Genomic DNA, 12,981 nt, shown 5'->3' with positions numbered 1-12,981 from the left:
CCAACAGAACTGTACGACTTAGATTAAAAGAAACTTGTAGAAATGATAATTTTGCACAACTTTAAAAGGCGAATTACATAGAAATCTTACCAACAAAACCGCATTATTTCAGTTTAAAAGAGACTTGAAGACGTGACATTAACAGTCCAAGTCATATTTAAAGAAGCCCAAAGGGAAACTGAAATGGATAGACCGACTTACTATGGAGTTTTCTTGAAAAGGAGCTAAAATACACATCCCAAATAATCAATGTCTGCAAGATCCAAAAGACAGAACTCCAAACACGCAAAGGACTCAGTGACACTGAATTACAATGGACAAGTCCAGTAAAATTCAGTTCTTTCTACTATTCCTCCCAACAAAACAAAAGCAGAAAACAACCAACACGCAGGGTACCGGTTTACCTGTTCTGCGCCCCTCAGGGTAGGTACGTGGAAGAGGACATGGGAAGCTGGGGCACATTTAATGAACACTGAAAGGAGGACTGAGGGTTTGGGAAAGTGCGCACAGCCGGACCCTACCTTTCACAGACTTCCCAATACTGTGTAAGTGAGTGATAGAACTGTAGTTTTGGGCAACAGTCTTCAAAAACGCTTCCATCCCTTCCTGGTGGTGGTAGCTGAAATCCAGCGCAGCTACCAAAGGCAGCAACAGCTGTAGCCAGAGGCACGGGAAGTCCATGTTCTGGAGATGAATAAAAAGAAGAACCTGAGAACACTTGAAGGCTGGCGGGGGCATCAGCAGCTCCGGCACTCCGGTCTCAGAGTCTCCCGACACTGACGCTCCCTGCTTCCTAGGGAGGCAAAGGCTGGAAGCCACATCTTCGGGAGTGAGCCGTGCAACCGGAGCCCGGGAGCACGGGCAGCCTTGGTGCCCTGAACCCAGCCGCCAGCGCCGCCCGCGCCGCCCTCTCCTCCCTCTCCTCCCGGCGCTTCCGCCGCCCGGCAGCTGCCGCAGCTGCGCCGGGTCCCGCGCGCCACCAGCCTCACCAGGGCCCAAGCGCGCACCTCCACCCGCCCGCGGCCGCCCGGCGGGACCCGGTGTTATATCCCGGTCATGGGGGCGGGCGCGCCCGGGTCCCGCCTCCAGACGTCCCTCTGGCCCACTCCTGAGCCGCGCGGGGGCCTCCCGGGCGGGGCCTCAGCCGCCTTCACACCTAGGAGAGCCGGCGCCCGCCGGTTGCGCCCTTTCGTGGAGCGGCGGGTGCGGGCGGGCGGCGAGACGTGGAGTCTCCCCTCGCGGACAGTCTCTGCTGGCACCCCAGGTTAGAAGTGTGTCCTCCTCTCGGCCACGGCCGTGCCCTGGGCAGGCCACCGGGCGCTCCACGGAGGGACAATCTCTGACGCAGGCTGCGGCCACTTTCGAGACGTTAAGGGTTCGGCGGGTTTCCTGAGGTTGGCGGTGCCGGGGCCCACCTAAAGCCGGGACGCGTCCCGAGTCCTGGGCGCCCTGAGCCCCGCGCGTGCTCCGGCGGGGTGGGCGGCCTCGGCCCTGGCAGCGCGAGCCACGCTCCCAGCGGTGCCAGCTGCCTGGCGCGGCTCAGCGATCGCGGGGCTCCAAGAGAGAACACGCGCGTGTGTGGAAGTTTTAAATGCCACGAAGTGCAGAGTGCAGGACATTGCCCAACAAATTTACATGGTGGGTGGGATTTGTGTAAATCAGAGTTGAATTTAAAACTGGAAATCACATGGAAGAAGGCAGAGCCGCTGTTGTAAATCCGATGGTTCCTCCCCTGGCACTCCTTAGGCCAGTTCCAGGTCTCTTGTCCTAAAATGCTTCTTTCTGGAAGGATGGCATGGTCTCTGCACGAGAGAAAACGAAGGCTTCACTTAAACCCGAGAGGTGGTTTGTGGCGCGGGCCAGCTGTCTCTCTCTAGCGCTCTCACTCACTCTTTCTCTCTGGCTCTCTCTTGCTCTCTCCGTCTCTCGCTCTCTCTCCCTTTCTCTCTTGCTCTCTCACTCTGATTGTAGTAACCCCATTGGAGCCGGTTCAAAGGTCTGGTGAATATAAAAAGTTTGAAAACCACTGATTTGAGATAACATTCCTCTTTTACAGATGAAAAATACAGATACAAGCCCCTGACTCATTAAATAGAATTTTTCTCGTGGAGGCCCAAGAAACAGTATTTTTAAAGAGGACCTTGAGTGAAACTAATATGCCTTCAAGAGCTGCAAAGCCTAAAGATTTCCTACCCCTTCTTTCTTACACATACAGATACTTTAACTAGAATTGAGCTCTCCGAACTCTCTAAGACCTCCTGTGATTCTGCAGCGGCAGAGAAGAGTGGTTTGAGAGCTGAGGCGCTCAAGGGATGGGTGCCAATTCTTGCTCTGACACTCATTGGCTGTATCGATTCACTGTGCCTTATTTTCTGGTCTGTAAAAGGAAGTCTTAATTGTACCTATCTAAATAAGGTTAGCAGGAACATTGTAAGATTTTTTTCTCTAATCTTGTCTTCTTACTTTATTTCATTGAGTTGATTTTCAATTTTATATCTTTTCTCACTTGATCAATTCAGCTATTGATACTTGTGTATGCTTTACAAAGTCCTTGTGCTGTGTTTTTCAGCTCCATCAGGTCATTTATGTTCCTCTCTAAACTGGTTATTGTAGTTAGCAATTTGTCTAACCTGTTTTCAAGGTTCTTAGCTTCCTTGCACTGGGTTCGAACGTGTTCCTTTAGCTCAGAGGATTTTAATATTGACAGAAGCCTGCTACTGTCAATTCAACTCATTTTCAGTCCAGTTCTGTTCCCTTGCTGACAAGGAATTGTGATCCTTTGGAGAAGAGGCATTCCAGTTTTTGGAGTTTTTAACCTTTTTGTGTTGGTTTCTTCCCATCTTTGTGAATTTATTTACCTGTGGTCTTTGATGTTGGTGATATTTGGATGGGATCTAGGAGTGGACAACGATACTATTCCTTTCTGTTTGTTAGTTTTCCTTCTAACAGGCTCCTCTGCTGCAGGTCTGCTGGAATTTGCTGGAGGTTCACTCTAGACCCTGTTTGCCTGGGTATCACCAGTGGAGGCTGCAGAATAGCAAAGACTGCTGCCTGTTCCTTCCTCTGGAAGCTTCATCCTGGAGGGACACCCACCAGATGCCAGCCAGTGCTCTCCCATATGAGGTGTCTGTCTGCCCCTCCTGGGAGGTGTCTCCCAGTCAGGATACATGGGGGTTAAGGACCCACTTGAGGAGGCAGTCTGTCCCTTATCAGAGTTCAAACACTGTGCTGGGAGATCTACTGCTGTCTGCAGAGCTGTCATGCAGGGATGTTTCAGTCTGCTGAAACTGCACCCATAGCCACCCTTTCTCTGAGGTGCTCTGTCCCAAGGAGATGGTGGTTTTATCTATAAGTCCCTGACTGGGGCTGCTGCCTGTTTTTTCAGGGATGCCCTGCCCAGAGAGGAGGAATCCAGAGAGGCAGTCTGGCAGCAGTGGCCTTGCTGAGCTGGTCTGGTGGGCTCTGCCCAGTTTGAACTTCCTGGTGGTTTTGTTTACACTGTGAGGGTAAAACTGCCTACTCAAGCCTCAGCAATGGTGTCCGCCCCTCCCCCCACCAAGCTTGAGCATCCCAGGTCGACCTCAGCCTGCTATGCTGGCAGCAAGAATTTCAAGCCAGTGAATCTTAGCTTGCTGGGCTCCGTGGGGATGGGACCCGCTGAGTCACCTGGCCACAGACCACTTGGCTCCCTGGCTTCAGCCCCCTTTCCAGGGTAGTGAACAATTCTGTCTTGCTGGCATTCCAGGTGCCACTGGGGTATGAAAAAAAAAAAAAAAAAAAAAAGCTGCTGCTCTCTTGGTGACTGCCCAAACAGCTGCCCAGATTTGTGCTTGAAACCCAGGGCCCTGGTAGGGTAGGAACTGGAGGGAATCTCCTGGTCTGCCGGTTGTGAAGACCATGGGAAAAGTGCAGTATCTGGGCTGGAGTGGACTGTTCCTCTCAGTACAGTCTTTCATGGCTTTCCTTGACTAGGGGAGGGGCATGCCCCGACCCCTTGAGCTTCCTGGATAAGGTGATGCCCCCCCCACTTCGGTTCATTCTCCATGGGCTGCACCCACTGTTCAGTCAGTCCCAATGAGATGAACTGGATACCTCAGTTGGAAATGCAGAAGTCACCTGCTGTCTATGTTGATCTTGCTGAGAGCTGCAGACTGGAGCTGTTCCTGTTCCACCATCTTGCCAGTGTGGGGAATATATATATATTTTTTTAATGAGAATCTGTTTGTTTATTTATTTATTTAGTGACAGTCTCATTCTGTTGCCCTGGCTTGAGTGCAGGAGTGCAATATCAGCTCACTGCAGCTTCTACCACCCAGGTTCAAGCAATTCTTGTGTTTCAGCTTTCCAGAGTAGCTGGGATTACAGGTGAGCATCACCAAACCTGGCTAACTTTTGTATTTTTAGTAGAGACCTGGTTTTGCAATGTTGGCCAGGCTGGTCTCAAACTTTTGGCCTCGAGTGATCATTCTGCCTCAGCCTCCCAAAGTCCTCGGATTACAAACGTGAGCCACCTCACCTGGCTCAAGTGTTGGAAAATCTTAATATGACATAGTTGAGTCTTTGAGTAGGTTTTTTTTTTTTTAATTGTGCAGTAGTCATTATGCTAAATGTTATTTCCACTGGACGGCTCGAAGAAGTTCTCCTTTCATTGTTGTTCATTGATTAAGAGGTGTGAGAGGAGGGGGACTGGAGCTTGAGGCGATTACATTTAGGCAAAGTTACTCTAGGAATGGGAAAGGGAAACAAAGTGAAGACTTGCTGATGTACCTGAGAAATCACATGTTTTTAATAGAAGTACGTGGAAGCTGTCTGATACCTTGCAGGGGTGCTGTGGCTGGAGACTAGAAGAAATGGTGGCTTTATCAATACTGGAATGGAGATTGCCAGGACTCTTGTTCTGGAAGAACAAAGAGACGAGCTGTAGTTGAAATTGCTGCCATTGGAGTTCACACTAGGTGGGAAAGGAAGGAACTTCAGGAAGGAGTCAGAGAATGGAGGGTACAGAGGACTGAGCTCTGAAGGTTTAGGAGCAGTAACTCTGAGTGTTACCATGGGCAGTGCTGGCATCACCTGGAGTTTGTTGTAACTCTTGAGTGCGGCCATGGGCAGTGCTGGCATCACCTGGAGCTTGTTGTAACTCTTGAGTGCGGCCATGGGCAGTGCTGGCATCACCTGGAGCTGCTTGTAACTCTGAGTGCGGCCACGGGCAGTGCTGGCATCACCTGGAGCTTGTTGTAACTCTGAGTGTTACCACGGGCAGTGCTGGCATCACCTGGAGCTTGTAACTCTGAGCGCAGCCACGGGCAGTGCTGGCATCACCTGGAGCTTGTTGTAACTCTGAGTGAGGCCACAGGCAGTGCTGGCATCACCTGGAGCTTGTTGTAACTCTGAGTGAGGCCACGGGCAGTGCTGGCATCACCTGGAGCTTGTTGTAACTCTGAGTGTTACCACGGGCAGTGCTGGCATCACCTGGAGCTTGTAACTCTGAGTGCAGCCACGGGCAGTGCTGGCATCACCTGGAGCTTGTTGTAACTCTGAGTGAGGCCACGGGCAGTGCTGGCATCACCTGGAGCTTGTTGGAAATGCAGAATCTCTCATCCCACGCCAAACCTACTGAATCAGAACACACATTTTAATAGGATTTCCAGATGTATATGTACATTCAAGTTTAAGGTACACTTGTTTAAAGAGAAAAATATTTAGTGTTAGAGTATGAAAGATATCAGCAAAATAAAAGATTACCCTAATAGAGTAAAATACTGAAGTTTAATATTTTAGAAGTGATCTTTTTTTTCCTTTTCCTTCCTTTCTTCCCTCTTTATTTTTGTTCTTTTTTGAAATGAAGCCTTGCTCTGTCATCCAGGCTGGAGTGCAGTGGGCATGATTTTAGCTCACTGAAGCCTCCACCTCCCAGGTTCAAGCAATTCTCCTGCCTCAGCCTTTGAGTATGTGGGATTACAGGACTGCCACTATGCCTGGCTAATTATTGTACTTTTAGTAGAGACAGGGTTTCACTATGATGGCCAGGCTGGTCTCAAACTACTGACCTCAAGTTATCTGCTCACCTTGGCCTCCCAAAGTGCTACAGATGTGAGCCACCGGGCCTGGCTCTAGAGGTGATCTTTCTAAGTTTGACACCATTAAACGTAATACCATAATAAAAAGGCTAATAATTTAAAAACATAAAAATGTATTACTTCTGTACAGGAAAACTTATAAAGATTATTTTTAAAAAAAGGTTTACATCAGGTTATAAGAAAAATTACAAATTGGAAGAAGGAATTAATAGCTCTTACAAAATCAAGAATGAGCAAGGGACACTAATAAGCTGTTCATAAAAGCAGAAACACAAATAGCTAATAAACATAGTAAAGATTACAAACCTGGTAAGCAATCAAAGAATTACAAGTTAAAAGGGTAAAGTAATATTTTGTTTTCCCTATCACAAAGCAAGATGAAAAAGTTTGACAATACCTGGAAGTAGACAGAATCTCAGGAAATGACATTTATGCTGTTTCAATGGTATTCTAAATTAATACAATCTTTCTGGAGAGAAATCTGGGAATAAACAGCAACATTTTAAGTGTGCCATTCCTTGCTAGAAATTTATGCTATAGAAGTAATTTAAAGATGTGCTGAGTTTGTATATGTTAGGAGGTTCATAAGTGCTACTGCTTTAAATTTTGACAAAGTAGATAAAACCTAAATGTCAAACAATAGCAGATTGGTTAGATCAGTGGTTCTCAACTTGAGGCAGTATTGCCCACAGCAGACATTTGGCAATATCTGGAGACATTTTGATGGTCATAACTAGGGATGGGAGCTACTGGCATCTAGTACAGACACAGAGGACAGGGAGGCTATTAAATATCCTTCAGTGCACAACACAGCCTCCCACAACAAAGAATTATCCAGGCCAAAATGTCAATAGTGCTGAAGCTGAGAAACCCTAGAATATAAAGAATATGATAGCTGTACAATTAATTATTTTTCAGCCATAATAATTTCAATATAGATCTGTATTTACTGACTTGGAAAGATAAATTGTTCAGTGGCAAAAAGCAGATAATAAAAGTAAAGTGAATAGTAAGATCTCATTTAGATGAAGCAAACAAAAACTATTCCTAGCAGTATGTTTCTAAGGTGACCAACATGCTGAGTGCTAATTTAAATCTTTCCGTATTTTCTGAAAAGTTTTCCCAGTAAACATGCATTCGTTTTTAAATTGGAAAAACAGCAAAATCATTTTAATCTAAAAGCAACATAGAGAAAAAAAGCACAAAAGTGTTAGAGAGGACCAATGACTAATTCTGAATGAAAACAGGATCAACATGTCTTAGAGTGAATTACAAAAGCGCGGAGGAGGTAAAGATCACTGGAAATGGGAAATTCAGCAATGAAAAAGCCAGAGTGTTGGATCAGTTCTGTTTAAGGGCTCTGAATTTTCTAAGATAGTGGCAGGAATTGGGACAGAGGGAAAAACTATAGTCAGGGGCTAAGCACCTCAATAGATGTCAACGAGAACGAGAACTAGACTTTGTGACTTTCAAACCTTTTTCTTTTAAAAATATGAACAAGGCAAAAGAAAAACTTTAAACTTATAAATTTTATGTACCTGGAAACAACCATTCTTATAGGGAGGGGGCATGGTGGCACACACCTGTAGTCCCAGCTACTCGGGAGGGTGTGGCGGGAGGATTGCTTGAGCCCAGGAATTTGAAGTTGCAGTGAGCCATGATCACAGCACTGCACTGCAGCTTGGGTGACAGAATGAGATTCTGTCTAAAAAAAAAAAAGAACCCAAACAAACACACACCCATGTAGGTATTAATCAGTGCCCTAATGTTGCAGGTTTGTTTCTGGTATTTCATTATTATACACAGCACATCTCTAAACATTCTCAGAGCTAAGTCTTTGAGCACATCCTTAGCTCCTCTGGATCCATTCTTAAACATGCAACTGCAAGGTTAAAAAGCATGTACATTTTTAAGACTTAAAATATTTGGCCACGTTTACTCCTATAAAATGTTAAATGTATAATTTTTTAAATGCTAAAAAATATTCTCATACAAATATAGAGTATGCACAGGTCAAGTTTTTATTTCAACTCATTAATGAAGAAACCAGGAGGGTAACAAAGCCAGTTCAAAGAAAGACATGAGAAGTTGTGTGTACATACAAACACAAACACACACAATATATATCTATATATATGTATACATATATATTTCTATCTATAATGTATATACATATATAGATGTATATATTATGTATACCTGTAAGTATATACATATATTATGTACATATATCTATATGCATATACATATATACATATGTATTCTGTGTGTGTTATAATATATGCATATATTATGTAAATATATATACATCTCATAATGTATATTATATATAGTATGTATATTATGTATACATACCATATAATATGCACGTATGTAATATATACATATATATACATATAAAAGAAAAAGAATACTAAAATCATTATAAATTATTGCTAAATTAGATATAAATCCGATTAATGTCCTACAGGGTGATAAACCATAGCTTCTGGTGCTGTCTTCTCTACAGAGCAGAAATCATTTTTGTCTGTGCAGGACAGAAATTATATGTCTATTGGACAAAAATATTAACATCTTACCAGTCTTCTAGCTAACATCTGAATTTACATTGTAAAATGTCCAAATCAATAACAAATCAGGATTCAATTCACCTTATATGGGCTAGTTAGGCAATGCCCTCACGTGAAAACAAATTATGCAATCATATTTTGCCTTCCAAGTTTTGGAAATTTTTTTCTGACCAAAGTTCATCCCAGTGTACAGTCCTCGCTGGTCATATGTGAAAGGGCCTGTTTGGCCCCTCATGATTACTACTATCTCTTTTAAAAATGTTTGCCAATTTCATAGATAAAAATGAAACTTTATCTCATAACTTTAAGTTTTCATATTAATGTGACTGAACATTTCTCTCATAGTCTTGTTGAACATTTATTGTTCTTCCTTTTTAAAAAAGCCTACTAATATCTTTTTCTCATTTTTCTAGTGGTGTATTAGTCTTTTCTTCCTTGATTCATGTTTTTTCATGATATATTCCTACCAAGTTTATTCTTAAATTATATATTAATTTATAGTTTCTTCTATTTTTATTTCTTAGGTATTTTTATTTTTTCATTGACTTTTCCTTCTTACATCTCATTTTTTCAATGAATTTTTAGAGCAGTCTGAGGTTTGCAGAAAGATTGAACAGAAAGTATAGAGTTCCCATGTACCCTTTTCCTGCCCCACCCCCACACACAGTTTCCCCTATTATTAACATCTGGTGTTAGTGTGGCATATCTGCTACAATTGATGAGCCAATGCTGATACATTATTGTCAACTAAACTCATAGTTTACATTACATATGCTATGAGGTTTTTTAATAGAAAAACTAGCTGATTTTATTGTTATCAATGCCAAACAAGTCTTTAAATCAACTAAAATTTATTTAATTAAGCATAAATTTACTTTCACCTTTGTCTACAACCACAGTAAATATAGTTCTTGGCATAAAGACACAGACTTTAGAATTTAAAGTCTCCCTCCCCACCTGCAAGATTATATATGTGAAACTCCTACTATTATTTATATAATAGTGGATTAGTTAATCAAAATAGTTAAACTATAACTATAATTAAAATAATTATACTATCTAAAAATAGAAATCATTTACTCATAAGATTCACATTTAAATCATGTTTATTTACATCTATATTTTAGCAAAAGTATAAGTAAAGTATAAGTAAATTAAGTATAAATAGCAGTTATACAGTAACAGCAGTTACTTTAAATTGAAAATGAGATCAGTCAAAATTGCTTTTAAAGAGAGCAAAAATCTTGTCAGGTTTCTTGCTGTGGTTCTGGATGTTCAGAAGCAGGCTCATTTGAAGGCAGAATCCACCCTGAAGGAACTCACTTCTGCCTTCACAGTGTGGAGGTGGGAGGAAAAATCCAAGTCTCGGTGGATAGACATTTCTCACTGTTTAAGAGATTGGTAAACGACATTTTATAACTTTGAGAACCTTTATTGTGCCCTAATAACTCATCAACTTTATAGCTTCCATTACCTATTCTTTCTTTGAAAATTGACACCAGAATAATTACTTGATCTAACAAATTAATTTTTACAACATTGAGAAATATGTACCTCTTCAAATACAGTTGATTAAAGGAAATCTCATTAACTTTTAATGTAATTTTGGTCCTATCTTAATACCTGTTTATTAAAAAAGAGGAATTATTTCAAAATATATGAAACTTACTATAATAATAATATATTTTTCTTTCATTATCAAAGTCCTTCTCAAAAAACATTTTCATGTAATGTAATTTTCACCAAATAACCGGTTGCTACCAATAAGCTACAGATAATTTTAGTTTTATAAGACCTGCAGAAAGTCAATTATTTTTTGACTACCAAAATACAGAAATAATTCTGTAGTATTAAGATGAATCCATTTGAAACCTATTACAGTTTACTTATGGCTGGCTGCCTTCCCAATTCGGAATAGTAATGGTACACTCACGAATGCTAGAAGATTTTTTTCCTCCACTGTGTTACTACATGAACAGACAGTAAAATTAGTATTTCTGACTAATAAAACATATATTCAGCTTTAAAAAAATTTTTTTAATGAGCATACTTGCAAATGGAGCATGTGGTGGACCTGGGAAGTCCCTTGGTGGAAAATCATCTCCAGAAGCTCCCTTTTCCCACAGAGGTGACAGGGGCCCAGTGTCAGAAGGACCCCTGTGAGAATCAGTTAACATATCAGAGCTTGATTCTCCTCTTTCATTGGTAATTTGGTGTTCCAGAAGATTCCCTGGACCTCTTGAGCCTCTTCCTCCTCTCCTTGGAAGCAAAGGTGACAGTCTGGGTGGACTCTCCAACGGAGTTGGAGGAGACAGAAAAGTTCTCATTTCAGATGAAGCCGACCCAATGGTGAGGGGCCGTAAGGGGAATGCTCTCTGCCAAGCGGTGTATTTGGAACATCCAGTACATATGGATCTTTTTCGAAAAGTTCAAATTTAAACTCTATTTCAGTTAATTTTTGTCTGTTGCGAGCATTTTCTTTCCTTAAATCTTTGAGATTTTCAGCAGTTCGAGCTGCGAACCAATTATCCTGTGCTTTGTTCTCATAGGAAATAGTGCGCCCTTGATAATAATGCATCGTTCTCTCCAATTCTTCTTCAACATCTTCGGCTCGCTTTCTGTAGATCTCCAGCTTTGCAGTGGCATGGTTGATCCTTTTGTCTACTTTAGAAAGTTTCTCTTCTATGACTACCTGGTAATTTTCCTCTGTTGTTAATTTCCTGTAGAGTTTCATTTCATTTTCTTGATATACTTCAGTCATTAAGTTTCTGTTGAAGCTTCTAATTCTCGCTTCAAAATGTGTGTTTTCTGACTGCGAAGATGTTTGTTCAGTCTCAAGATTTTTAATACTCTCTGTAAGCTCTTCATTTTTTCAACTTCTGGTAACTGAATATAAATTTGTTTTTTTCTCCTTCTAAGGTTTTGAAAGAAGCATTGAACTTAGCAGCATGAATCAGTTTCTTCAAAGCTCCTATTGGAGGATGATCTAAGTAAGCAACGTTTTCCAATTCACTGTTCATTTCTAACTACCAAGTTATCACCATCCGTTCTGTCTTCTCCAAGCATAGCAGCCCAATCTTACATCTTTAGCAAGTGTTCAGTCAGAGTCTCGATGTGATTGTCTTTATCATTGAGAACTTGTTCTGTGTGTGCTTTGTAGTCTTCCAATGTTACTTTCTGTTTATTAAGTTCACTCACTTGTTCTTTCCATACTTTAGCTTCTTACAAAAGTTGTTTCTGGCTTTCCTGAAGTTGAAAATTTTCATCCAAAGCATCTTTCATTGCTATCTTCAGTGGTTCTTCATTCATTTGAAATAAAGTCGTGACGATCATTTTGGCTTCAGCTACTTGTGATTTGAGGGATTTTGACTCATCTTCTAGAGACTGTCTCCTTTTTGAAATATCTACCATCAGTTCATGTTGTTCAGACTGTTTCCATTTCTCTTTTAACTCTTTTACTAGACATAGTATTTCATCCTCAAGTTCCGTATTGGACCTGTTCAGCTTTTCACAGGTTGCCTCCAAACTTTGTGCTTTTGTTGCTTCCTTCTCAAAGCTGGGATCCTGTAAAGATGACTCGACTTCATAGTCTTCATACTCTTTTTGAATAACGCTAAACTTTTCAAGTAGTTTACATTTTTCCTCAATTAGTCTAGAAAGTGTTTCAGCAAGCTTTTTCTCTCTTCCCACATAAAGACGATTTCTAACCGACCTAAAACCTCTCCACAACAAAAAGGAGAACAGCAAAAAATCCAAAAATAGCTGCCAGTGTCACCCATTCCCATGGAAAACTGTAAGAATTAGAATCTGCTCCCATACTTTGACGGAGTGCTGCCACAACCCTGCATAGCACCTCTAGAACCAGCCTCAAGTGTGGATGAGGGGTAGCCTGGGGCTCCTCCATAGCGCCAAGACTTCTCTCAGGGTCACCACAGTAACCCGGGCCTGTGGGGGCCACAACAAAGGGCAGAGAACACGCAGCCTTCAGTCTGGAACTGGAATCCACAAGTGGCAACCAGAGCGGACCACTGCGGAGCCTGCTGCAGGGAACACTGGGGGACACGGGCACTCACAGGCCTCACAGGCCCATGCTGCTCACCCCGGCCCCATGTTACACATTACATCCTGAGCAGTGCACGTGCTCCAACCTGCACAAGCCTGCGACACACCCTATCCTGGCCACCCCACCCTCTGTTTTCATATGCTATGAGTTTTGACTAATGTCTAATGACATGCATCCAGGTTTACAGTATCACACAGAACGATTTCATGGCCCCGATGATCTTCTGGGCTCCACCTATTCATCCCTCTCTCCCTCCCCCAGATTTATATTT

General features: G+C 42.2%; 1 protein-coding gene and 1 pseudogene across 2 annotated transcripts in view; both read right to left on the bottom strand.

The window, feature by feature from the left end:
• Positions 1-1,052, bottom strand: part of CPM (carboxypeptidase M) — an 83,895-nt gene extending 82,843 nt beyond the window's left edge. For both annotated transcript variants that reach the window (XM_039472112.2, XM_074402578.1), the window contains exons 1-2: positions 990-1,052; positions 522-684 (exon numbers count right to left, since the gene is read on the bottom strand). In XM_039472112.2, coding sequence (XP_039328046.2) covers positions 522-681 — 160 coding nt within the window. In that variant the 5' untranslated portion in view covers positions 682-684; positions 990-1,052. The remainder of the gene's footprint in view (positions 1-521; positions 685-989) is intronic.
• An 88-nt stretch (positions 1,053-1,140) lies between these two features.
• Positions 1,141-12,563, bottom strand: LOC101033381 (cTAGE family member 2-like; annotated as a pseudogene).
• Positions 12,564-12,981: the final 418 nt, after the last annotated feature.

The sequence above is a fragment of the Saimiri boliviensis genome, chromosome 7 (genome assembly GCF_048565385.1).
Source record: "Saimiri boliviensis isolate mSaiBol1 chromosome 7, mSaiBol1.pri, whole genome shotgun sequence".
NCBI classification, from domain to species: Eukaryota; Metazoa; Chordata; class Mammalia; order Primates; family Cebidae; genus Saimiri; species Saimiri boliviensis.
The sequence above is the reverse complement of the archived record's forward strand: the minus strand, read 5'-3'. Positions and strand labels throughout refer to the sequence as shown.